The sequence below is a fragment of the Stegodyphus dumicola genome, chromosome 1, assembly GCF_044657685.1.
Source record: "Stegodyphus dumicola isolate Sdum_Otavi_A_Nest chromosome 1, ASM4465768v1".
Classification (NCBI taxonomy): Eukaryota; Metazoa; Arthropoda; class Arachnida; order Araneae; family Eresidae; genus Stegodyphus; species Stegodyphus dumicola.
In genome coordinates this window covers 279,089,298-279,116,635 of record NC_140768.1, presented here as the reverse complement: position 1 = coordinate 279,116,635, position 27,338 = coordinate 279,089,298, and the positions used below count along the sequence as shown (strand labels likewise).

The window sequence follows — 27,338 nt, the reverse complement described above, 5'->3', positions numbered from 1 at the left end:
TGGTCAGAAAGTGATGAACTTTGAAAAAAAGACAGAGACCGCAAGCAGCAATAAGTGATCTTTATTTCAAAATAATAGTCAGAATACAAAACGAGAACGGCGTCGGCTCAGTAGGATGTAGGACCACTGCGGACAGCGATGCACGAAGAAACACGTCTAGGCATAGAGTCAATAAGAGTGTGTATGGTGTTCTGAGGGATGGCTCTCCATTCCCTTTCAACCATTTGCCACAGTTCGACTTCTGAACGAGGCAGGAGCAGAGTCTTCAAACGGCGTCCAATCATGTTCGATTGGTGACAGGTCAGGAGAGTACGTTGGCCAGGGAAGCATCTGTACACCTTGGAGAGCATGTTGGCAGATGCGAGCACTGTGTGGTCGGGCGTTATCCTGCTGAAAAAATTGCATTAGAGAGCTCCTGAAGGTAGGGGATTGCCACCGGCCGCAGTACATTATCCAAGTATCGTTGGGCCGTCATAGTGCCCTGAATACGAACTAGAGGTGACCTGGAATCGTAGGCAATAGCCTCCCAAACCATTATGCCACGTTGTCGCGCGGTGGGCGTTCCACAGTTATTGCTGAATTAGATCTGTCTCCACGTCGACGCCACACACGTATGCGGCGACTGTCATTGGATAAACAGAAGCGTGATTCATCTGAGAGCACGACGTTTCGCCATTCTGTCATCCACATTTCTCCAGTCCGGCGCCATTCTAAACGTCGGCGTCTATGCTGTGGGGTCAATGGCAGTCTTCTTAATGGACGTTGTGAGTGCAGGCCATGCTTAACCAATCGACGGGTCATGGTTCCGGTCGACAGGGGAACATCCAGGGTATCTTGCACATGCTGCAGAATTGCGGTACAAGTGACTTGCGAAACCGCCACAACTTGTCGGCGGATGCGTCGATCCACGCGTGCTGACGTCACTCTGGCTGCACCTGCACCCCTCCTTCTTCCCACATTTCCTTGTTCCAACCATGTTCGCCATAGCCGATGCACCGTGCTCGCATCCATGTGGGTATCAGCTGCGATTTGACGTAAGGACCAGCCCGCCCTTCTCAGTCCGATCACCATACCCCCCGTAAAATCGTCTATCTGGGGCTCGAAGTGCCTTCGTTGACGGCGGCCTGGCATTCTCTTCTATTACACGTATCCTGTCCGGGACAAAAACCAACTTTGTTCGATAATTCGTCTGGCAGAAATAACGACACGAATATTGCCTATTCTGCACGTTCCTTCTCTTATATCTTACTTCACGTGCGTCGGAGAGCTGTGCATTTCACATCATTCGCATAACTCAGTGACGTGCGTCTACTCTAAAATTTTCATAAATTTCTGACCACTCCTTCTTGGTGTTGCATTTTCTATGTTGAGCAGTCTATATATTGTATACATATATACACTGCCGTTTAAACGCGTTGGCCAGTACTAAGACGAAAGCGGTGGTCTCTTTATTAGAGGCATCTAATAGGTGGACCACCATTGCCTTCTATGAATTGAACGCACGAATTATACCTATGCCTTCTCCGGAATTCGAGCCCGGACCCTTCGGTACGGCAATCAGAATCACTATCCTCTTTCCCGTCTGGGAGGTATATACATGTAAGATATAACAAAATACGATGGCTACTTTAGGAATAACTAGCGTCCTCAAAATTAACTATTTTAGGTTTGGTGCTCTGCCCCTAAATTCATCTGCTCTCCCAAATTCGATATCTTTCCCAATTACATAACACTGGTTGAAAAAGGCAACTAAATCTAAAATTAACCAATCATGGCTTAGCTTTACAGAAAGCACTATAAATATGGCTTCGCGAGGAACTATGTGTCTATTTTCCTAACTTCTGCCATGCAAACATCTCTACGCTGCTTAAGCTTTCCTGCTTATGTCGTACTTTTAAAACCAGTCTACATAAAAGTTTATTATATTTAACTATGATTGAAAAATAATTTGTCTGCCAAAGAGATGATGTGACATGTGTAAAAATAAAGAACGTGATTCTTAAATTCAGTTTTGTTAACGTCTTCTTCATGCCTTCATCTACGCGTAAAACATTACATATATATATACAATAAAAATTCTAATGACAACGTAATTTTTTATAGTAAATGAAAATGTAGGTGCATGAACATAGCAGCAGTCAGAGCCAACTGAATAATTCTTTTTTGAAAAAAACAACTTCTTGATTTAAAAAGAGCTAAATCGGCTAAAAAAAAGCGTCTGTCATTGAATAATTAGACACAATTCACACTGTTACAATGTATACGGAAGAACGAAAAAGCAGCAGCAGACAGAAATCGAAAATGAAGTCGCATATTATATTTTGGAGGTCTGGATATAAATGATTCAGTTGTAGCTCAGGCTTCATTTTGATTGCTTAATTTCAGTTTCAGTTCGCCAATTTAAATATTATGATTGCCTGAAGGTTATGTAAGTGCCTCCGGCATTACATAAAAATCATGACAAGGTATTAATTTTGGAGATTTTTTTAAAGAAAAATGTTATTTCTAGAATAGCGGAAATAACCATCAAAAACAGTCAAACTGTTACTGCAAATTAAAATTAATATTTTATCGTTCTTATTTCTTTAAGATTACTTAACTTTATTTACCTCATTTTTTTCGATTGTAAGAGCACATGCCTTAATTTTTGTGGCACCAATCAGAGAGGAAGGAAAAGCTAATTCTACGATAAACTAAATCAAATGAAAATCTGAAGTACCATGTAGCAAATGATTATTAATAACTCACTAGATTTATTAACAACACTATTATTTCTATTTAAATTAGTAATTAAGGGGAAAAAATCATCCCTACGGGAAAACGAGAACTAAGAAAAATCTGTGATTTCCAAACGCAATTGATTATGACGTGCACTCTGTCCACAACAATGTTTATACTAGGAAAAAATAGGTTACTCTTGTAATGGATGAAGTGCAGCATATCAATTTTAGTAATGACTCCGGAGTAAAGTAAATAAGAAGAGGGACGAATTTGAATTATTAAGCGTAAGCAAACAATTATTTAAAATTAACTTAAAGAGTTATTGCATAACACGGAAAAAACATTAAAATTACTCCACTATTGATACCAAAGTACGGAAAAAGTAGACACCGGACATGAGTAAGTTCTCACAGAAACATTTCTTAATCTCAACATCAAGTACACTTAATCAATGAGATAAAAAAACATCTGTTATACGTAAAGGTAAACAAATAACACACGTGTAACGTACCTTTATTTCTGTTTTTAAAAATAAAGGCATATGCAAAATCATTCATAATTTCTTTTTTAGACTTTATTGCGAGGAATAACTATGGATGCTATTTTCAAGTAAGTGAAGGTCATTCATAAGGAACTGAAGTCCATGAGAAGATATACGCAATAGTGATATTATAAACTATAATTATTTAACTGAACCCCACCAGATTCCCTTCTACATTATCCTTTTTTAAGCTATACCTGGAATTCTAATATAAAGGTACACAATGACTTAAAATCTGTGAGACGGACAAATTAAAAAACAAACAAGTGTACAGATTTAATTCGCTTTTAGGTAGTGAAACTATGAAAAGAAAATGAGCAAATAAATTTAGCATCACCGGGTGTACCGTTTTTCAAGTGCAGCTGCTTCTTGTGCCTTGAAACTCAATAGATGCGAAAGCACGAAACAAAAAAGCTTCTTCACTGCCTCAACGACTGGATAAAAAATGTAGGTCACGCAAAAGCCCTTGAGAATGTGACTAGTGCGACTGGCCTTTGACCAATCGCACTTTGGAGTTTATAATATTTCTAATAGCTACCAAAGTTAATTCAAAAGAGATTTCACTCACTGTAAGACTATCGTCTTAAATGAAATAGAAAATATACTCGTCTGCAAAATTAAGTGAATTTGTACATTATATCGAATTTCTGAAAATCTAATGAGCAGATTTTAATGAAATTTCGCATACGTTTATTATAGAGAAAGAGATGTACCATTCTAACGCATTCATTGATCATCAATAAAGCTCACAGTGCAGGGATATCCAAAATTCATGTAGTGAAACTGAACTGAAAATGAGTCTAACATGGCCTCTGGTACCCTCTCACAGATAGATCGCGCAGCGTAACGACATACGTTAGTATGACATACGTATTGCAGTCGATCCCACACCTGCAGCAAGGCACTTTTTAACTGCGGGATGGTTTTCGGAGAAGAATTTGCAAAAAAAATTACTCTCCCACGAATTTCACAGACATGCTTTTATAGGGTTAAAGTCAGAAGATTTGGCTGGCCCAATCCCTGCGACGAATAGCCTCACTTTCCAGGTAACCATCATTCAGTGGAGCCTTATGTGGACGAGGATTGTCGCCCATTAGCAGGAATCCAGGCTCAACTGCGCCCCCGAGATGTCGAACATAGGGCTCGATCTCTTCTCTATACCTCATAGCAGTCAGGAAGCCTTTGTTAAACAGATGCAGGGGTGTGCGCGGCCGTCTAACATAATGGACCCAAAACACCTCCACCAGCGTAAGGATATTTTCCTGGTGAGAGAAGGATGGTATCATGTCCCAGGCTCTCTCCAGATACAGGTACGCTGAGAATCAGTGTCCAGGCTGGATCTCGACTCATCTATAAAAAGCAGGTCTAAGGCGCATGCTATCTGCGCCAAGCCTAAACAAGGTTTCTTGTATGCTGCAGTGAACAGGCCTCAAACTATTGATATTCTGGCATACAGCCTTTATCTAATGAAGCCTTCGAGCATTTGTAGACCGTAAAACTCGGGTTCCAATGGCAGAACACAGCTCACAAGAGAGCTATGAAGTTGTAACAGTCCTGTATCGCCACCTGATAATGCCAAATAACGACCCTCACTCCTCATCGTGGATTTTGACAGACTTTGTCCAGGTCTTCTCGATAAGGATTCAGTGACTTGGAAACTATTTCCAAAAACTGCACAGAGCACACTGAGCTCTGTATCCACCTACTCTTGTGGGCGGCCTGCCTCCAATGTCCGACAATTCTCCATCTCATTCCGTCATCCATACCTTCGTGGCTACTCATTTTACCTAGTGCCTTCTAAAATTTATCCAACTCTTGCGAGAAACACGGCTAATGTCGTGAAGGCACACAAATCGCCGGAAACCCCTTGTGCACTTATATATACCCTTCACAATCCCAGCTGCGCACACAAAGCATATGTACGCTTATGTAAAGCTGTGACTATTATGAAAAATTATATTTATGATAAATGGAGGGAGAAGTGGGAAAGATCTGATCGAAATAAAGGCTATATGAAATTTGTTAAACTTAAAAAAAAGGTTTATGTTATTCAGATATTGACGTTAGCCAAACCATTACAGGTCATGGCCGTTTTCATTTCTATTTTAAAAGGTTTAAATTACAAGAGTTGTAATACAAACCACAATGATGTTTCTACATTGAAAACATGTTCTCTCTTCAAGAGCCTTATATGCTCATGTCATTTCACTAGTGGTATCATCTCATTCTTAACTTCAACATGCATTTTATGTAACCCCGAAGTATATCAGGAATTGAAATGTGCATTTTTATTGTGTACAGTAATGTGCATTTATACATGGCACATACCCTGTCTCCCCTTTATGTATTGCTTTACTCTGTTTATCAGTAGTACAACACCTTAATGGTGCCTCTTCGCTGAAGTCGAGAGCCTGCCCTCAGCGACGAGTAGTAGTCTTTGTTAGCTTTTATTGGATTAACAATGCCATTTCATAGTAGTAATCGATCAGAATTTGGAGTTTCTTTCAGTTTCCTTCCACATTTGCCATTCCTTTCTGGAGAAAATGATCCAGATTCATTGTGTCTCCTCAGAATTCGAGAAACGCTCGATTTTCCAGCATCAATCGCGGAAAAAGTATTTGTTATAGAGTTGGATATTGGCTGTTAAGAGCGACAATCTTGGCTCGCTTTCTAGACATTATATCCATTTTTAGTATACTAAAATAAATAAATAAAAAACGTACTTGAAAAGTAACTTAATCTTCTCATAGGAACAAGCTTAAAAGTGTTGCAATAATTTTAATTTATTGCCTAAAATTATTCTACGTAATCAAAAGCAGACATCCAAAGACAGTTGGACCTGCTGGCAATAAACATAAAATTTTGTGATAACATCGCTTTGTCCGAATTAATCCGCACACTACAGGGAGATTGTAACAGTGTCAGAAGCATAAGGAAAATAAGTAGGCAGAAAAATCACATATCGTTTGTAAATAATCTATTTCGTCATTTTCAATTTGCTGTTACTTTCTGAAACACTCTCTTATATTCTTACATCCCGTGAAATGAAAACTTTAAAGCTGAATTAATTTTCAGCCATTTATAAAATTGTCTTTAACCGAAAAACTGACAGAAAAAGTAATTAAAAATTAAAGAATGCTTTCTCTTTTCAGAAAAGTTAAGCCAAAAGGCAAAATATGAGTACAACCGCGTAACTTCCTAACAGAATCGTAAATACATAATAAGTGAGATTATTAGTAACGTGTTTTTAACGTAATATATGAAACAGGTAACGACACACTAAAGCTGGAAAACTGTAAACACCATATTTCACGACTAAATCCAGTGGAGAGGGGGAGGGAAACGTTTTCTCCTTTAACCAGATAATTATCTCGCGCGACAAAAGACGAGGCAGGAGGGGAAAAAAATCCAACTCTCGTTGCTCCTTTGTCTGTAGGTCCAATGCACTTTCTACTTCTACGTAATTATTACCACAACGGTACTATCCCTATTTATCAAAAGAAAAAGACTTTCCTTTCCGATTAGTTTCCGCAGGAGGGAGATGGGGAGGACATGAACGCATCAACTACCGTAAGAGAAAATTCTCCACTCGTTAATAACTTACTTAAGTAACAAGAAGTTTTGACACTTCTGAAATGAAATATCTCACGGAGCCACGGAGCTTGTCATGCTTCTCTTTTTAAAAAAAATTCCTTGCTTTTTAAGACTTTTATAATTGAGTAAGCGTTAAGAGAGAATTTAAGAAGACATGGAATTTTTTCATGGCAAAATGAATAGTTTCAACACAACATTCGCACTTAATTACATTCCTTTCCACTCACATAAAATTGAACTTTTATTGCACAATCTGTCCTCCGAGTGAGTCAATTTAAGAACAAAGGCTTATGAAGTTGCAAGTTTTTAATCTGCCCTTGATGTGTTCTCGTGAAAGCGCGAATATATGAAGAGAAAAACTATAACTTGAGAATGTGACAAGAAAATAAATTTTGCGAGGGAATGCAATAAAATTTTATTTGCTACTTACTGGTATGCAATTGACCGACTGCTTTAAGCTTTACTACCAATTTGTCATTCACTAGTATTAACTAAGAATTACAGGACTTTTTTAATTGAAATAAATTCATGATATTTTAATAAATTTTATGCTTGATATAATGAGTAAGATTACGAAGCTTTCTATGTGCTCTTTAATTTTTCTCGCAACTCCTTAGGGCAGAAATATAGTAGCAGGGCGCAAAGTACAGTGCGTTGATGTTTTGCGATTGACTGTATGCATCATTGATGAAATGGAAGTAAAATTTAAACTATGTATGAAAAAAACTGAAATCTCACAAGCATGGTGGGATAATGTTTTCCAAAGAAAACGCATCCACAGTATTACTCCAAAAGTTCAATCCGATATGTCAACTGGTTCCAAACGGTAAACAGACCATTCCTTATATATTTCTTTGAGGGAACTGCCAACGATTTATGCATATATGACAATATATAGTACATTACTTCTCACGTAACATTACTTATCCAGGTACTCACTCACGGAAAGATTTCATGTTAAACGCCTTTAAAGTAATATGGATCGTTTATAAAATACGTCAGCAAAACAAAATTGCGACGAGATAGCTTGGAAAATATTTTTCATTACCTCTTATGAAATGTCTAGGAGTAGTAGCACATGTAAATATAAAATGTATCATAAAGCTTACACTTCGTATTGACCAGTATTATTTCTGCAAATAAAGCTTAAATTTCACACATAAACACAGTTTCACGAAGAGATGCCATATGCGATACTATATGCCTAGTTTAGATTATCTTGACCTTTTCTGGTTCATTGCACTCTTTCCCAGGTTTTCTATTGCTCAATAGACTGCATCCCTACCACACACACACACGAACTTCCATCAGTGATTCATCCAAAGTATATAAACTGTAGATGTTAAGTGAAAACATTAAAATATTTTAGATATTATTGAATTTTCTCTTCATCAGGTTATTCATAAAAACTCATCACGCAACAAGAAAACACCATAGTAACGATTAAAGACTTCTTAAAGCATTTATAAAACTGATAAACCATGTCAAATATTCTACTACAGCATGCACAGTAGTATATATTGAAAAAACATTCTACTTGCACGTACTGGAAGCCACATTTTGATCATGCTTTTAGAATTAATTATTAGACTGATAGTTTATAACTTCGTAGCTTGGAACAGACAAATGAACATACGGGCAACTCAATTACGCACATTAAAGGATCGATAGGCATGATTTAGTTGTTAAAATATTTGTTCTAAGTGTTTAGACAATCAAATTTTTTAAATGTGTTGCTATTGCCAACTTACTATCTAATTTGCCCTTACTGCCTCTCGGACTACAGAGGTAGTTCGCACATTCTTTATATGATTTTGCTTTGCTCCTTTTTTTTTTTTTTTTTTTTTTTTTCCCAGCTCCAACTATATTTTTGAAAGTATCAATTACCGTCTGCTACCTGACAGTTTTGTTTTCATGCAAAATGTCATTTTAAAGAAGCAATGGATATAAGGCTATGTTTCTGTTCTTTCCGAAGAAAATTATTCCTATCTAATTAATAAAAAAAACTTTAAAAAAAGCCATAGTTTTTCGATATCTAAAGCTACGATATGTAATGTTGTCAACAAGAAAGGGGGAAAAAGGGGATCAAAACTTACCTTCAAGTGGAAAAATTGTTCCAAATGCGAACCCAAGGTAAAAACGGAATGTTTCAAATGTTGCAAAAGTAAGATCTTTAATAATTAAGACACAATAACACGCCGAACAAATACTAATTCAGAAGTCAAAACAACAAAAATCAGCGTTATATTTTCAAATTTTCACAGGACTCGTTTCGTTGGTTTTACCGAACCACCATCCTCAGCTGCAAAAGCGCAAATGAACGAGATAGGATATAATGATTAGATAAGATAAGAAAGCCTGGACAGAAGATAAAACACAGAAGTCTTCTGTTGCCCATGTTGGTGCGAAAATCACACTTTCAATTTTTCTGCTGCCAAAATTATTCAAAAAACATCTTCCATTGGAGAACTGGATTTTCTGGAGGCATTTCACATTCAAAAAAATCTTTCTGTTCTAGTTAACGATCCTAATTCCAATCTAGCTTTTCCTTCGGCCTTTAAAGAAATTATGTTTTAGTTTTGTTTTCATCAACAGATGGCGCCACTAGCTTATCTTCTGTCCAGGCTTTCTTATCTTATCTAATCATTATATCCTATCTCGTTCATTTGTGCTTTTGCAGCTGAGGATGGTGGTTCGGTAAAACCATCGAAACAGTGTCAACTGTAAATAAAGCGATTAATGCCGACTTGATTCTTAAAAAGGCGAAAAACATAATGTGCGTGTCTCTCTCCACGTCATATCGCCGGACGTAGAACGCGCTGCAAATTTCCTTATGAGAAACATTTATCCGGACAAAAATGGAAAAAATGCTGTCACACTAGATGAATCTTGGGTGTACTTAAATGACTGCAATAAAAAGAGATTCATTTATTACCATCAAAAAGGAGAAAAAATCTTAAAACATGTTTCAAGGAATCCTACGGGACTTATGAATGTTGCTGGGTTTTTCATATAACGGCAAATAAAAAATAAAGAGAGTGGAGAAAAATGTTAAGATCAGCTCCACATAGCCCAATTTTCAAATATGAAGCACATTCTCTTTACACACACACTGTCATCAATCAATACAACTACATCAAGATAAAGCAAGCAGCCACAAGTCAAAATCTGTTGTGAATTTCCAAGATAAAATGGAATAAGAAACGGGTATTAAGGGCATATCCTTCATTCATATTCTATCTCCAACGTATTTTTGCGCTTTTGGACTTTTAAATAGCCGGTTGTCCAAACGTCGACCTACAACCTTCTTAGACTTGGGAAAGCTGCTCCAGAGCAACGGGATAAAATACCTCTTCCGATACTACAAAAGGCTTAATTGTCTTGGAAATTACGGTGTATAAAAATAGTGAAGAACAAGGATTATCAAATAGAACATTTAAAACAAAAATTTTAGGTAAAATATTTCTGAAATTACAATGAAAATTTTCTAAAATGGTGCGAACAGCTTTAGTAGGTACGCCCTCTACTTGTGCTCAGTGTCGACTAAGGCCTGGAGCATGCGGAAATGATACCTGCTTACTAATGTTAAATTGGTATTGCCAATGTCTCTACCTGCAATTTTTAAAATGATACATAAACTTGCAGCACGCCACTGAGCATACGTAGTTTCGATCTGCATCGTGCAAGCGGAAAAAGTTAAGATCGCTCAATATTGACAATTCATCCTGACTTACCTTCCTACAGAGATTGATACAACTGCCTGCGTGAGATTTCCGTGGCTTTTATTGGGTCTAACGTAAATACGAACCGAAACGAATGATTAACCGTTAAAAAAGATGGGAGGTAAGAAACTAACTTAGACTTATTAAATGGATATAGTTTATGGTTCGTCCATGTACAACATAAGAACTAAATCAGTTCTCTAAAATTATTAGACGAGCACACGTTCTTAAAAATTTACTTTGCCCGTAAATGTTATTTTTACAAAGCAATGCCTATTTATAGATCAACCATTTCTTTTATTTGTGTTTTCTCGGCGCAAATTCGTTCAATGGCTAAGTGGTATTTCATTTAGGTATAGGTAGCTCGTTAGCACAGAGATCTCCATACCAATTTTGAATCTATCTGAATTGCATGTGTCATATACATACGTCTTGATTATGATTCGCGCGTAGCAGCGTAAAATGAAACCATAAAACATAAACACAGAAAATGGACGAGAAATTACTTTCGGCCTTCATCCAAACAAGGTTATAAATGAATTTTAGATACTTTCGTAATTTACCAAATCAGCGGACAGCTTTTACTGGAAGACAAATAGTCACTTTTCACATTTTTCCTGACACTTTGCCAGTTCATCTGCAGACAAAGCACTTAACTCTTTTGCCGGGCGATAACGGCATCTTCTTGCGAGTGGCCCCAGAAAAACAATTAATCTCGAATCTTCCTACTTAAATCTCGAACTCAGCAGCGTGCCAAAATTAAGGCTGATGAAGGAAATAGAAATAACATAGCACTGTATATGGAAACGTCAGCTAAACAACTCTGGACATTTCTTTGAGTACAGAAACATCACTTACTCAACTACACAGCATGACCTACGGTTTGTGTGATATACACTGTGGAACAACAGTGTCAGTTTGAGTGGCAGTTACCGGAACGCGGCAAACATCGTTACACACGCTCAGTTGGTTTTCTTGTGCAGATGATGAAATGGCTCATCGATATCTATATTCGAAATATCAAATCTTGTACGTTCGCAACTGACCATTAGACCGGCCAAAAATTACCGTAGCTATAAGTTTTTACAGAATAAGAGGCTTCAATGTTTGATAATGTATCTTTCTTTTCGCAATGTCTCTTTGTCATTGATGCATTAAACAGCTAGTGTCATGTAGAAATTTCTGAATAAAATTCAACTGTACTTTTTGAGTCCATTATATCATTATTTCAGTGCTTAACAGCACGAAATTTCCATGTCCAGGCCCGGTCCTCGAAGATGCTACATGTAAAAAAAATCGGTTCGTACCCTAAACGCTGCATATCACTGTATTTTAATCCAGTAGTCTCAAAGAGTCGACCTGCATGCGGTCAGCGAATAAATTTCAATTATGTATTTGTTGCAAACACGATATTGCAAAAAAAAATTCAAAATTGTAATTATTTAAAGTCCGAGTTTACATTATTTTCACTAGCCATTAAAAATGAACACCAGAAAATCTCGAAATGGAGCTAATTTATTTGCAATGCGACATAAATATTATTCAGAGCTTTGAAAATAATGATTTTATTAACTTTTATTCCTAGATGGCAAAAATTAAATAAGCTCAATTACGAATTTTTGCACTAAGAATAATCGCTTTGTTTGGGAATACTTTTATATGTGAACAGCTTTCTTTCACAGATGACAATTAATAAGAAAAGAATCCGACTGCTTGACGAGCATCTACAATCCGTGTATTTATACGTATTTTTATGCATATATATGTATTTTTTATGCGTCGAAGAATTTAATAAATAAGGGAAGGATAGTAAATTGTAGAAGATCGAAAACCATTTTACATCGAAATAATAAGCGGGTCAAATAGAACACGCTGCAGAGACATATGTCGAGAAGAATAGTAAATAAATATAAAAAAATCTGATGTGTACACCACATGACTTACTTGTACGGAATATTAAATTATACGCATTTTTTCTTGCATTTCATTTAACTTATTAGATTGAATTAAACCTACTTCGCCGACAGCGCATAAACCACAATAGAATAAATGCATTCTTTAAAATTCACTTTGTTTACCATAGCGACACTCTGGCGCTAGGTTTACTTAACAGTATTATATTTCGTTCATATTATAACTCAGAATGCACAAAATTTATATCATTTAAAGAATTATCTAATCGTTGCCACATGTTCTATTCAGATACTATAATAAAGCTAGAACGATGTATAAAAGAAATTAAGCAAACAAAACGAAAAAGAAACAGTTTTTCACAGACGATTGAGTATTTGTCATTCAATTAATTCAGTTTTCACTTCGCGACAAGGCAAAAATACATAAAAACTCAAAATATCGGTATTAAAAATTACGAAGTAAATCTTAAATACTTATTTCCTCGAAAAAATTCCAAAAAGGATTAAGCATGATTTAATTCGCAATAATAAATGAAGGCGTTATTTTTGTGTTGCGAAACTTAGTCTCTCTAGATTGGCAACAAATCTACAATTCTGCTGTTTCAAATGTAAAAAAATATGTCCGCCATGTTATTTAAAACTTAACCGCACTTAAACACCTTTTAAAGTGTTGATAATTGTACAAATATTGCTTCCAGAATTACGAAAGGCATAAAAACCTTAACCGGAAGATAAGAACAACATAATTCAATCATTTGTAAAGCAAAAAATGCACAAATGTATAAGAGTAAAGAAACTGAGCTCACTGTGCCGAGTAACAAAGTGGATATATATATATATATAAATATAGTATTTACATACGTTTGGTACGGCCGATTGCAACCAAAATACGAGGTGCACATCTAACATGTTATAGCAGTCCTATATACAAAATTTCAACGTTCTGAGGCTAATCGTTTTCGAGTTATGCGAGGTACGTACGTACAGACGCCACGAAAAATTCTCTTCAGAATTAATTTTAAAGCAGTTTTATAATTTTTTTGGAGGAAACGAGACTTTTATTCTGTCCTTATGTACAGATATCACGCAAAAACATCGTTAAATTGCATTTGATAGCGGTCAAAATGGATATTTCCGTTGAAATATGCTGGCTGAAACTTTTCGCGATTACAATACTTCCTTTTTACTTCGTACAAGGAAGTAAAAAAGGGGAGACGTTAATATTTGGTTAGCAAATAGAGAAATTCCATAGACTATAATTTATAGCACCAGTTTCATGGTCAAAGATTTATTTTTGATATTTGCCAAGAAGAAGGGCACTATCAAAAAATTCAGTAACCAAATAATTAATACGCAATTAAATATCCGTTATGTTATATTTTTAAGAAAGAAGACTTGTATTTATAAATTAAACAAACTCTGATTATCTTTTCAATGTTATTACATGAAATCAGGATTTCCAATTAAATATATGGCATTTGGATACATTTTATTATATACACATAAATGTTTATCCCCCATGCATGAACAATTTATTTGTAACGAGTTTTCAAATTCAGAAAAAGGAAAGAGTACGTGAGTTTGAAGAACACTGGATTGTGGCTTTATACAGGTCACAGATTATGTAGCTTGCAAAAATAAACGCCTCCAGAGAACAGAGAAAAAATTTAAGGATTTAAGATTTAGTCTGGATTTTGAAATGATTACTCTGTAGTACACTTTTAGCGTAAATTTTAATGAAAACAATATTCAAACTATTAGAGTATAAAAACATATCACAATTACTCCACGTACCAATTTTATATGGTTGTCAATTAACAGATATAAACACAAGCATTTTATCTATTTATATGGACAATATAGACATCAGTAAACACTGAAAATGATATCCTCCAAATATATTCTCCTGCTTTGACGCACTATTCGAGAAGATGCGGGAAGACTTTAAAAATGGGCCTCAATATGTCCTGTGGGAAAAAATGTACTTATAGCTGACGGCAGTCTTCAGTTCGTCAATCGTCAGCAAATGATGTGCTTCGAGTAAGTAGTCGAACAGGCAGCAGTTCAGAGCTGTCAAATATGGCCAATTCAAATCGGATGATTTGGTAATGTATGCCTTAAACTGTGCTTGACTCTGCGACCTCCTGTCGAAATAAAATTGTATTCATCGTTTTGTCCACAATTCTAGCGACTTTCACTGTTCCATTGTAATAACATCTGAACATCTGTGACAGAATCTAAGAGCGAAGGCATTCGCCGCTGCAACCAGCAACTGCTCCAACCAACAATCTGTTTACAGCAATAAGGTTTATTTCGGAGCAGCAAGCATGAAAATTCAGCGAAACCCTCACCGGAATTTGAACTCCAGATCTTGCGATTGTCAGCCAGATATGCTTCCAGTTACACCAGGAAAGCACGCAGTAAAGAGAACATTCCTTACATGCTAACTGCCTGATTCATAACTGCGCATGGATGCAAGTATATTACACATGCACATGTGTACTGATAACCAACTAGAAACAATAGAAAGGATTGCCAACTCTAATTGGCAGATACAGTTTGCGTCACCATTTAGATAACAAAAAATTCTAATATTTTAGAATTATTTGAATTTTACGGAAAAGTTAGATAGTCACAAAATCTCAAACTATCAGCTAAAATTATCGAAATAATAATAATAAAAAAAAATTCAAGTCATAATATATTGCTGCTGGCATTTCTTTAAAATTATCCAAGTTTGCGGTTTTCTTAATTCTTAGTTGGAGTTGTTCTCTTATTTTTCTCCATCTATTTCATTCTGAACACAGTCAATAATCAACACGTCAAGTGCTGATGTCTGAAGATGACCTTGATATCTGAAGATGTTTAGCACCTTGATGTCTAAGTATGTTTAGCCATTCTGATTCATAAGTCACGAATAATAAAACATGATCCGCTCTTCTGGCCACTTCCACAGCCTTTTCACAGGTACCTTGATGAAGAAGACACGTTGATGTCTGAAGCATGTTTAGCATTCTGATTTATAAGTCAGGAGTAATAAAACATGGCCCGCTCTTCTGGCTAATTCCACCGCCTTTTCATTTCGGACATTCATAGCATCCATTATTTCATCCAGTCTTGTCACATTCGTCAATACTTTGAGCTAATTCCACCTCTTAATAGTCAATTTAAATATCAGAGTTCTAAACAATTTATAAGGATTGACATTATTGAGATAGTTACAACTTGAAAATAATAGATTCTGCAGTTGACACAGAGAACTGAAATAACAAAAATCTCATAACTACAGTATGGGTGAAAAGCTTGAAATATGAAAAACCGAGATGGTCAAGTTTTCAGGAGGCTTTCGTATTGCGCGGCGACGCCATTTCACAATAAATTGACTTTAATTCACTTAATAATTCATGATTCAAGGTATTGAATTATTTATGTCATTCTGATATACAATACACTGATGTTATGTGATTCTGATATACAATACACTGATATTTAATGAGATGCTAAATTTTATGCTCTTTAGCTACTTTCATTTTGTAATTTTTCTTACGCTTTTATACTGAAAAATATCATGAGTATGGAAGCAAAGCTTTTATTTATAAAAATACCTTTTAATATGACAAAAATAAAATTAATAATTATTTTATAAGGTATTTTTTCCTTCCTCCGCATACCTTCGTGGTGCAATGGTTAGCACACTCGGCGCGTATTCTAGAGGTCCAGGTTCGAGTCTCGGCAAGGGCACTACTCATTCTTCATGTCTCCAGCATCAAAATAACCTAAATATTCTATAGTGGCGCCCGAACTAAACAGGTAGGGGATGATCATTCTTCACCACAAGGATTTGGCGACTGGGTCCCCTAATCCACAGCTGCCCTTTCCTGCTTCAAAATTACCTAATGACTCTACAAATGTGCACACTACTGCGGGGATAAACTTGATGTAAAACGAAATAAATACAAATATTAACTGATTAAATACTGACAAATGTTTATAATATATTTAAGATATTCCATGTAAAATAAATAACAATTAATACGAAATTCACGCCGAAATTCTTTAGGGGAATGGAATTTGCGCAATTTTCATAAATTCAATAAATTTCATTTAATGTTTTTTTTCGGGGGGGAAGTGGGACAAAGGCTAAAAAACATAGAGATTCCGCGATGTACCAAGGGACCGGAAGATGTAATGAACATACGGGAGAGTTTTGCCACCGTAGGACGAACAATAACTGCCCTTGAGCGTACTTAGTAATTATACATAATAAATAAAAATAATAATCTATGAAATTATATCAGTATCTTAAATAATAAAGACGATTTACACACAATATATGCTACAGAAATTTTATTAATTTTTTTTTTTGTAAAACTATAAATATAATCAATTTCTCCTTGGGGTTTTTAGATTTAAGGGATTTTTAGATTTTCGATTTAAGGCTTTATTAATAGCATTAATTAAATATTTAGCCATGATTCATTTTAATAATAGAGACATGCAGAACATCGAAAAGTAAATTAAAATGATAGCTGGCGAACACAATACATTTTTTAAAAATGAAAAGTGCATTATAAAAGCTTTTGCTTCGTGCATTTCCTAGCAAAAACAAGACTACAAATGAATACACATATATTTAATGTATATATATATATATATATATATATATATATATACATTATATACATTTTTATTCATTTAATATATATACAGGGTGTTTATAAAGTCCCAAATCCATTTTGATGTTTAATAACTCATAAAATAATAAAGATAGATTAAAATTAATAGCATATTTAGGTCATCAATGTTCGACACTCTCCTCCTGTAAACGTTGTCCTTTACAAATCCCTAAAGGAAAAAGTCCAGCGGCGTTATATCAGGTGATCTGGGTGGCCAAGGAATTGGACCTCCTCGCCCAATCCATCTTCCCGTAAATTGGTCATTCAAAGAACTACGAACGTTGGTACCCCACAATGAAGTGGTGCACCATCTTGTTGCAAAAAGACATGTGGCTGATACTCTTCTAGTTGTGGAAATACGAAGTTTCCCAACATGTCTAGGTATACGACTGATGAGACCGTCTTTTGTGTAAAAAAGAAAGGCCCATTGACTCGGTCGTGCATAGTCCACACCACACATTAAACTTTGGGGAATCCCTTTATGCCTCACGGTATTCATGGGAGTTTTCAGATCCCGATATGCGCACATTATGGCGATTAATAATGCCAGAAAGATGAAAGGATGCTTCGTCGGGGAACATTATGCGCTCCAGAAATTAATAAGCATACGATATTTAGAAAGTACAGATATTTAGACTGAAAAATGAAATTATCTGAAATAAACCACACGCGCAGACGATATTTAAAAAAGTAAAGATATTCAAACCTGAAAAGGAAAATATATAAGTTATCCCATCAATAAATGCCATAATTTGTTTATACCTTCATTAGTTTATGAGTTATTAAACATCAAAATGGGTCCGGGACTTTATAAACACCCTGTATAATGTATACATATATATATACATTATATATATGTATAAACTAAATGGACAGCATAAAGTGGGAGTTAAAATGGGAATAATAAAAGCAAACTTACAAGCTATAGAATGGTAAGCTCCAAAATTTTAATGTATCACTAGAGTGTAATGGAAAAAGATAGGATAACTTAGCTAATAGTAATGAAATACTTTTCACACAAATCCTCAATGACATCCTTCGTTTGACATCCTACGATCTTAGCTCGGCTTACACTAGCTTCAGTGTTGCCTCGTCCACCTGAAAGACACAGCCGTGGTTAAAGTATTGTTTTAATTTCCTTAAATCTCGGCGCAATGATGACACAAAGGACACGGTGCTTGACGTAGCGCCAGAGAAATTCCACAGCGACTACTAGTAATCGAGGCATCAAGACAGAAGGAATTCAGTCATCGGCAGCTGCACGCCAATCCATTTGTTGAATAATTTCTCAGATAGACAGGATTACCATTTAAAAGCCCCTGAATTGATAAAGGTGCCCTTTAAGTTGCCTAGAGATTTAACGAAATTGAAACAACGTATTATCAAGGCTTATACCCAGGTGGATAACACAAAGCCTAGAATGTGCGCCGGATCACGGATATACACCTTATCCTAAAAGGAAAGACATATGAAGAATTCGATAGTCTGTAAAAAATTATTAACAGTCAATTACCATTAATTACATTAATCTTTTCCTACCCGTTACGATTTAGAAACAGTTTAACATCACTAAGACATTTAACTTATCAAGTAAAAAGTCATTCTGAGTGTAGTTGATTTTTATTTATGCAATTACTAAACATAATTCATCACCTTAAACAGTCAATTAAACACCACACTAAACAAAAGGGAAAGACAGAAAACAGATGAGAGCGAATGGGTAAAACTATTGGTACAGGAAGAAGTAACAGAGAAGACAAAAACCACATCAAAAACCTTAAAACCAGAGTGAAAACATAAATTTGCCAGCATATGAGTTACAGGTTTAAGATCGATTCAAATTAGCAATAAGTTTTAAGAAAGAAAATACAAAAGTTTCATTCACAGCTGGAATGAATGAGGAGAGAGGTTGATTGAAAGAAAGGTTTTTTTTATATATATAAGAAGCCATGGACTTTCTCACTCCATATCACAGGCATTATTTAAACTCACACACAATTCTGAAGTCCAAAGCATTCAGTCACATACCTGCGTTCTCGTCAGTTCGCAACAACTGAGCGCTTTCATGCCAATCATCAACACCCTCTCCTCCCCAGAAGTCCCGCAACACTGAAAATAAAAATCTTACTTTAGTTCTATAAATTACATGCGAAAATGCCTTTGCGAAGAAAAATAATAAAACACTGGGAAAAAATTACATGAATTGCATGCACATGCATAACTTGGGATTTTTAAAAGCACTTAAAAGTAGCTTGTACCACCCAGCTAAAACTTTTCAAGATATTAAGACCAGAAGAAAATTCCTCAATATGAATGATTATAACATAGTGGAGAAATGCAATTTTATTACTCCAAACGTAAGAAATACTATGTGTCTTCTGAGATCATTTCAAAAATACTTATTTTCACCGAGTTCGGACGCCTTTTTAACATTATATGCTATAATTATGTACTTTAATAATCCCAGCCATTCTTGGTTGATAATCAGCTAATTGTTCGAATACGGCAAACATATACGTAAAAGCTACCTGTCTAAGGAAAAGGATATCTTGGCGGAGGACGTTTTGAAAATGTTTTGGTTTTATCGTCATTATCGTGAAATTAAGGTAATTAAAATGCAGTTGCATCTTAAAGATTTTTGATGTTAGTCAGTCAACCATTAAGAACATGTCTTGATACAGTTTGTTAAAGCGTGGTCATATGATTGACAGCCTGGAGTGCAAATTACCTTCAAAATGAAACAGTATATTTCTCTGTTATGATTAACACAATACCGGATTGCCAATAAATACTTTCATTGGTAGAACCGATTTAAAAAAAAAAAAAAAAAAAAAAAAAAACTAACAATTTATTTTTCTAAGCTAGTTCAATGGCTTCAGTTACACTATTCGCGCTGTATATGCCAAAGGAGGAAAATTTCCAATCTGTCGTCGAAATAGAAACCGAAGGAAAATATTAGTATTATTAACGTTTGTAGCATTCAGGTATTCTGTTGCGAACTTCTTCAAGCACTCTTTTTATTTCTAAACTGATTTTTCAACAATATGAGTATAAAGAAACCACAATTATTTACACTCATTAACTGAAAACGACAGCCAAAACAGATTTTTAACAAATTTGTTTTTAAAATGGCAATAATTCAAGCACATTATTACTCTGGAATAACGTCTAGGCTTGGGCTGAAAGATGACTGAGTTTATGCAAGTTTCTATACAACATATAAATCTCTCAAACATATAAACCACGTGGGAACAAAGCTCATCCACAATTTTAGGTAACTGGTTCCTTCTTTTCTGACGGCTAAATGTTTATTTACTGCAATGCAATCGATAGAATTTTATTTTTTTATATTATTTCAACAAGATTACACAATTGCAAAATACAATAAATGCTTTGAAAGCGACCACTTCCCTATGACGACCAGTTTGGATATTCATGACACATGGATCAATGAATGAAATTAAGCATCCTGCACATGAACTCAAATGTTAATCCACATGTGAATCCAATCGGGTTCGAAGACGACTGAGGCTTATGAGTTCCAATACAGTGTAATTCCAGAGCATCCATCCTGGAAAAAAAGGTCATCTAAAATTCCGAATTACAGAATTTCTTCTTTTTTTAATAGCCGAATGATCATTTAAGTGAAGTAATTTAAGTGATTTAAGTGAAGAAATTTTATTTTTTATACTATTTCATTAATATTACACAATTACTAACATATAGTGAACTCTCCCACAGAGATAACCTTAGAAAGTCATTACATATGGATTGATTAAGTACGATTATCTCGCATGTAAACGCAAGCATTCTACTCTGTAGCGTACTGATCTTCACAGACTCCCAGTATTCAGTTATTTTTTATTTACTTACATTGGCGCTAACATCGACTTATTAGCGGTCTGACACCGATATAACCTATGGATTTGATGACGTAAATGAAATGAACAAATATGCGCATTATGATCGCAAGATATGTGTTGTTCGCTAATACATTTGCTAAAAATGTACGGTCCCGAATGTGTTTTTGGTAACATTTTTGTGTAGCAGGTAATTTCGTATTTTTCCTTCCTACAAATCAGTAATGGTTAACTGATTTGTTGCGACATCTAGCATTAAAAATTCATCATCAGCCATTAGCAAATTGTGATATTTAGTACATTCAAGCTTCCTGGACAAACTGATTATTAGGAGGGAGAGATAACGCTTAAACAGGAAAAAGCAGACATCAAATCGCATTAATAAAAAAATACTCATGGTATTGTTATACACAATCTCTCCGAAAGATTCCGAGATAGATTTTCTTCCTGGCATATAATCATAACTGGGAATTATAACTTGGAATGCAACTGCCATTTTATCCCGGTGTCATGGATGGGTTGGTTAGCGGGTTCATCAGGAGCGATGGAAGAAGAAGGATTTCGTTTTGCAGCACGACAATATGCACGCTGAAACACGGTTGGAGTTGTGGTGCAGTTTATAAGGGAAAAACGTGTGTCAGTTTTCAACCACACTTCATATTCATTCCATCTGGCACCGAGCGACTCGTTTTTTATTCCCGAAAATCAGATTTCACATAAAGGGTCAATGCTATGACGAAGTAACCGACATTCGTTAGTCTCACTGACTGTAAAGTAAAGAGAGATATTACTAAAGGTGTCCACAGGGTGGTATTCTTCTTCCGTTTCTGTGGAACCTGGCATGTCACAGGATTATGCAGATGACCTTAATGTGTTACTACAGGGTTTCGATATTGAAACCCTACACAATCAAGCTCAGCAAATCTTGAATAAAGTATCACACTGGGGTGAAACAAATCGCCTATCTTTCTCTGCTGAAAAATCAGAGCTCATAGTTTTCACGTGGAAAAGGAAATGGAAACTGGCAGATTTGTATCTGGGTAACCAGATTATCAGACGTAAGGAATGTGTTAAATACCTAGGATGTTACCTGCACAGTGAACTCACATGGATCACCCATATAAAAGAAAAGGCACATAAATGTACTAGTACTTTGCAGGCGAATCGTTTATAAACAATGGGGCCTTAACCCAAAATCTACTCTATGGATTTATACTGCCATAGTCCGGCCAATGCTTTCTTACGGATGCGTAGTCTGGATCAATGTTATTAACAAAAGCACATATTTAAACATTTTACAAAAGGCGCAAAGACTTGCTTGCCTATGCATTAGTGGGGCTTTAAACAGAACCCTACTGCTGTATTAGAATTTTTATTGCAAATTCCACCCTTGAAATTATTCTTGAGCGGAGAAGCAATTAAAGCCATGTATAGGTTGAATAAAAATGGCATATGGTACCAAAGGACAGGTTTCGGTCATAAAAGCCACCTCAAAAGCCACATTGACATATGCCTGGACTTGGGAAATGAGATCCCTATAATCAATACGCCCAAAGATGCAATTACTAAAACAATAGTTCCAGATAAACTATTCTCAACTTATATACCAAAAAGGAATGAGATAGAATCTATAATTGACCTAATTCCAACAGGATCAATTGAATGTTACACAGATGGATCAAAATCTAACTTCACCGGAGCTGGAGCTATTATACGAACCAAGGGATCTGGAGAAGATTTCATCTATACCTTGGTAAACTAACAACTATTTTCCAAGCCGATGTTCTGGCGATCAATGAGCTCTTAGCTAAAAATATAGTTGATACGAATATATATATTCTCTCTGACAGCCAATCATCAATCTTGCCCTGGCTAATCGCGTCAAGTTACAAAACTGTGTTTTGAACTGTACTCAAGATCTCAACTCTCTAGCTCAGGCCCATAACACCATTAGTTTAGTTTGGGTCCCATGTCATTGTGATTTTTCTGGAAATGAACTAGCTGATAAAGTAGCTAATGATGCTTCGCAACTACCCATGTCTGGCCGAGAACCATTTTACCCAGTTTCATATCAAATTATTAAAAAAGAAGTAAGAAGCTGGATAAAGAACAAACATGATGATATATGGTCTAAACTACCAGACTGTGCTCATTCTAAATCGGTGCTCAGTACACTTATCAGGTAAACTCATACACCTAGTAGAACTAACTTACGCCAGGTAATTCAAATTGTTACCGGACATGCTTATCTGGCCAAGCATCTCCGCAAATGTGGTCTTGTCGAATCTCCTCTCTGCGCAGCTTGTGGAGAAGAGGAAACACCTTTTCACTTCCTAGGACCATGTCCGGTGTTTTCTGTCCCTAGAAAAAAATTCCTTGGGATTCCCTATATTAGCTTTGATCAAGCCCTTCTATACAATGGGCTCTCTGGCATAATAGAGTTTCTGATGTATACTAAACACCTACAGGCAAGGTGAATTTGAAACCATAAGAAACAAGCATTGAAACGCCCTGTGAGTTCTTCTTTTTTAAGAAATTATGCAGGGATTTCCCTCTCATAGCTGTGTTTTGGAATATAATTTGGAAATATATATCAAATCTTTATACACCACCTGGCCATTTGGCTTAAGAAAGTACCTCCGCCCTCCTTATTTAATTAATTAATTAATTTATTTTATTTATTTATTTATTTTTATTTTTTATTTTTATTATTATTTTTATTTTAGACTCAACGTCGCACCCTTGTTTGGTCAAGAGTTTGCGTTTGGTGGTTTGGGAGGGATTGAATCGGCTCTTCATCCAATTAGGAAGTTTTAACGATTTAACCGACAACCTGAATTTAGAGATGGGATCTTTTGCTGATACTATATATTTGTTGTCAGTTTGGAATCTTATCTATTTATTTATTATTCACCTTTCACGGGAGTTACCATTTAAAACCTTTGATTTAAATGATCAAATGGCGGAAAGAGCAATGGGCGACATTGCCTAAGCTCTTTTCCTTCTTTTCATAAGAAGAAAGCGCAACTAATATTATGTTATGTTATGTTAACCGACATTCAACCCACCGTGACATGTAAGTTAAGTAGCATCCCAAACAAGGACTTTTCTGACAGTTTCCTATGATTGTATGAACGATGTGAGTGTTACAGTCAAGCGTGTGTGGGTGTGGGGGGGAAGACTATGTAGAACACTTGAAGCATTAAAACCATCATCTTAAGTTTTCTTTAGCTTTCATTAATCTAGTCTCGGAATATTTCGGACAGATGAGGTACGATGCGTATATTGGCCTATAAAAATGTCACTTGCCATTGAGATTAACCGAAGACTCTTTAAGACTAGTTGGTTTCAAAATCTACTATGACAATACACCTTAGATAAATAAACTACAATGTTTTTGCTTGAGTAAATTTTATCCAATATATGAATTATCCCCAATTTGTTTTATTTATTTTTCGAAAAACAAGATAAATACAGAAGTTTCATTGCAATGGTTCGTTAGCAAACGTCATGGAGAGGGAGGATAGAAAACATATAAAAACGAAAATTATTATGTAAAAGAAGGGGTCTCAAACAAATATTGCATGCGGGCTGAATGCACTATCTGAAAACAACTGGCATTCCAGATAGATATTTTTTTTTTAAACAAAACGAAAAATTTTACCAAATAAAAGAAATTGTTAATAAATTTTTAATTTCGCTTCCCAAATACTTATCAAAGCATACATTAATAATAGTAACTGCGCAATAGAAATAATTCTAATTATATTAATTTATTTTCTATTTGAAATCTTAAGTTTGGTATCTGCAAGATATTTCTATCGGTTACACTTTGTAATTCATATATATAGAGAGAGAGACAGTTAAATTCTTAGACTGACATTTATTGCAAACAATTTTAGCATTTTAATTATTCACTAAATAATTTACTTTAATCTGAATTTAAAACCAAATTATGAAACAGTTTTCAGAAAAATTTTACCAAGTGGGACGGACCTTGTAAATAAATAACTGCAACCTCTTCTCTTATTTATTATATTCTTCTTCGACGCATAAATAAAAATTCATATATTTGTACGTAAATAATTATATATTTCTTATTGTTTATTAAGCTTGACACGTGATGGTGTTTCGATTCTAATAAAGTTTGTATCCTTGAAAAGAAATGGTTAAAAGTTATTTTCATCACAGATGCGTATCGATCAATCGGGTTCTTTCCTCATTAATATTCAACTGTGAAGAAAGCTGATCACATTACAAATGTTTTCAAACAAAGGAATTATTCTTAGCGCAAAAATGCGCAACTGACCTTATAAGGTATTTCTCCCACTTCCCTAGCGTGCCTTCGTGGTGTAACGGTAGCACGCGGGGCCGGTATTCCAGAGGTCCGTGGTTCGATTCCCGGCGAAGGCGGTTGCTAATTTTTCATCTCTCTGGCTTCCAAAAATCCTAATGGTCTCTAAACCTTATTTATTATTTGATAAGTACGAATAAAAGTTAATAAAATCTGTATCTTCGAATTTATGATTAAGATTTACATCAATCACAGTGTAAATTATTTAGCTTCATTTATAGATTTTCTAGTGCGTTACTCATACGCATATTTAATGGAAATGAAAGTAATATAAACTCGACTTCTAAAATCTTGAAATCTTTGCATCAGAGTATTTGCAACAAATACTAAGTGACATGTCTTCGTGAGCCGCATATGTCATAAACGCACATCTGTATCGACACCGAGGGAGTGGCTTCTGTAATGAATCAATGAGTTTCCAGTAATAGTATTTCTATTATTTCACATGACCTTTGCCGCGCTTTAAGATTATTTAAAATGTTTTGCCACACAATTTCCTGTATAAAATAATTAAAGCATCGTGGATTTCATGTGAAAATTTTCAATGCGAAGTTAGATCAAATATAAGCATAATCATATATGTAAATAGCAGAAGTTTTACTTTTTATTGCAGTCTATACGAAAAAGATGTTCTATAATAATAGGCAATGCACAGTTTTATTCAAAGTGATCTTTCCTAATATGCATTAACTTCTACTTATTATCGGCTCGATAACAAAAAAAAAAAAATTTACACACTTGGTTTTTTTTAATCCACATGTGTTACACTAAATGAATAATATTCGAGGCTAATTGTAGTTCATTTCCTGGATATAAAAAGCGATAATACGCCATGAATATTAATCCGAAAATCAGTGCGTGATAAGTTTCGCGAAAGTGAAATCTTGACGATTTTAAATACACTTAAAAAATGAAATTACTACAAGATTTTCTACTCAAATGACAGCAGCATTTATACGCCATATATCATAACTGCGAAACAAATGCAAAATAAAACGTAAACAACAACAAGCGCCCATATGAACAGTTTCAAAGATTCAGCGTCACAAGAATAACAGAAGCTCATGGGTCCATTTTTGAAACCTTTTTTTCTCAGTGGCCATACTGATGTCGCACTTATGAATTATGTTCGCGAGCCGTCAGTTTGGGACAACTGACTTAAAGCATTCAAAACACTGAATGTGATGTAGAAGTATGAAGCAACACGACAACTATGAGAAAATCATTTTTAGACACTTACCAAATTAGTGAACATCCCCCCCCCTCCAAAAGAAATTGTAAGTAAAATAGTTAACAAAGAAAGTATCTCCACTTCTCTCTCCACGAAAACTGCAAATCGCTGAATCAGAACAAGTCTGGTAAAAAAAAAAAAAAAAAAGAAAGAAAGATTCGTTGAATAAAATTTAATATATACATTAAATATTTAAATATTCATAATCATTACTGAACGCACAAATATTTTTGATACAAGATCAATTTATACAAGTCATCCTGCAAAAAATGGGATTTTTACTTTTTCTTAACAGCGTCAGGAAAATTTGAAATTGAATTCTGAGCAGTTTTTCATGTTTCTCCCCAAGTTCTATTTCTCTGATACTGTAGTTATTCCCTATGTTACAAATGAAAGGGTGGTTTAAGTGATTCAGATGAAATAAGAATTTTAACAGATATATATATATATATATATATATATAAAATTTCAATTCTCACCAGCACAAAACATAGCAATGCGCGGCTTTAAGGGCTTCTTGAATTCATGGAGCAACAGAGCATTTGAGCTGTCAATTCCCGTTCTTTAAACGTAAGCTGTACAAAGGGTCTTTAAATATAAGCTCTGCACAATTTTTGAAGGATTTCGATATAGAATAAAAAGCAAATTTTGGGAATAAAACTTTCTAGCAACAGCTAATTATTTAAAGTCAGAAATATCGTCTGCTACTTCTAAATTAATTCTTCT

The 27,338-nt window shown here is 35.2% G+C and overlaps 1 protein-coding gene across 2 annotated transcripts in view; it reads right to left on the bottom strand.

Annotated features, from left to right (window-relative positions):
* The window catches only part of LOC118191370 (uncharacterized), a 370,344-nt gene that overhangs the window by 280,070 nt on the left and 62,936 nt on the right, over positions 1-27,338 (bottom strand). The window contains exon 2 of one of the 2 annotated variants that reach the window (XM_085807507.1): positions 19,196-19,276. The exons of the other annotated variant lie outside the window; for it this stretch is intronic. Coding sequence (XP_085663633.1) covers positions 19,196-19,276 — 81 coding nt within the window. The remainder of the gene's footprint in view (positions 1-19,195; positions 19,277-27,338) is intronic. 2 annotated transcript variants of the gene reach the window in all.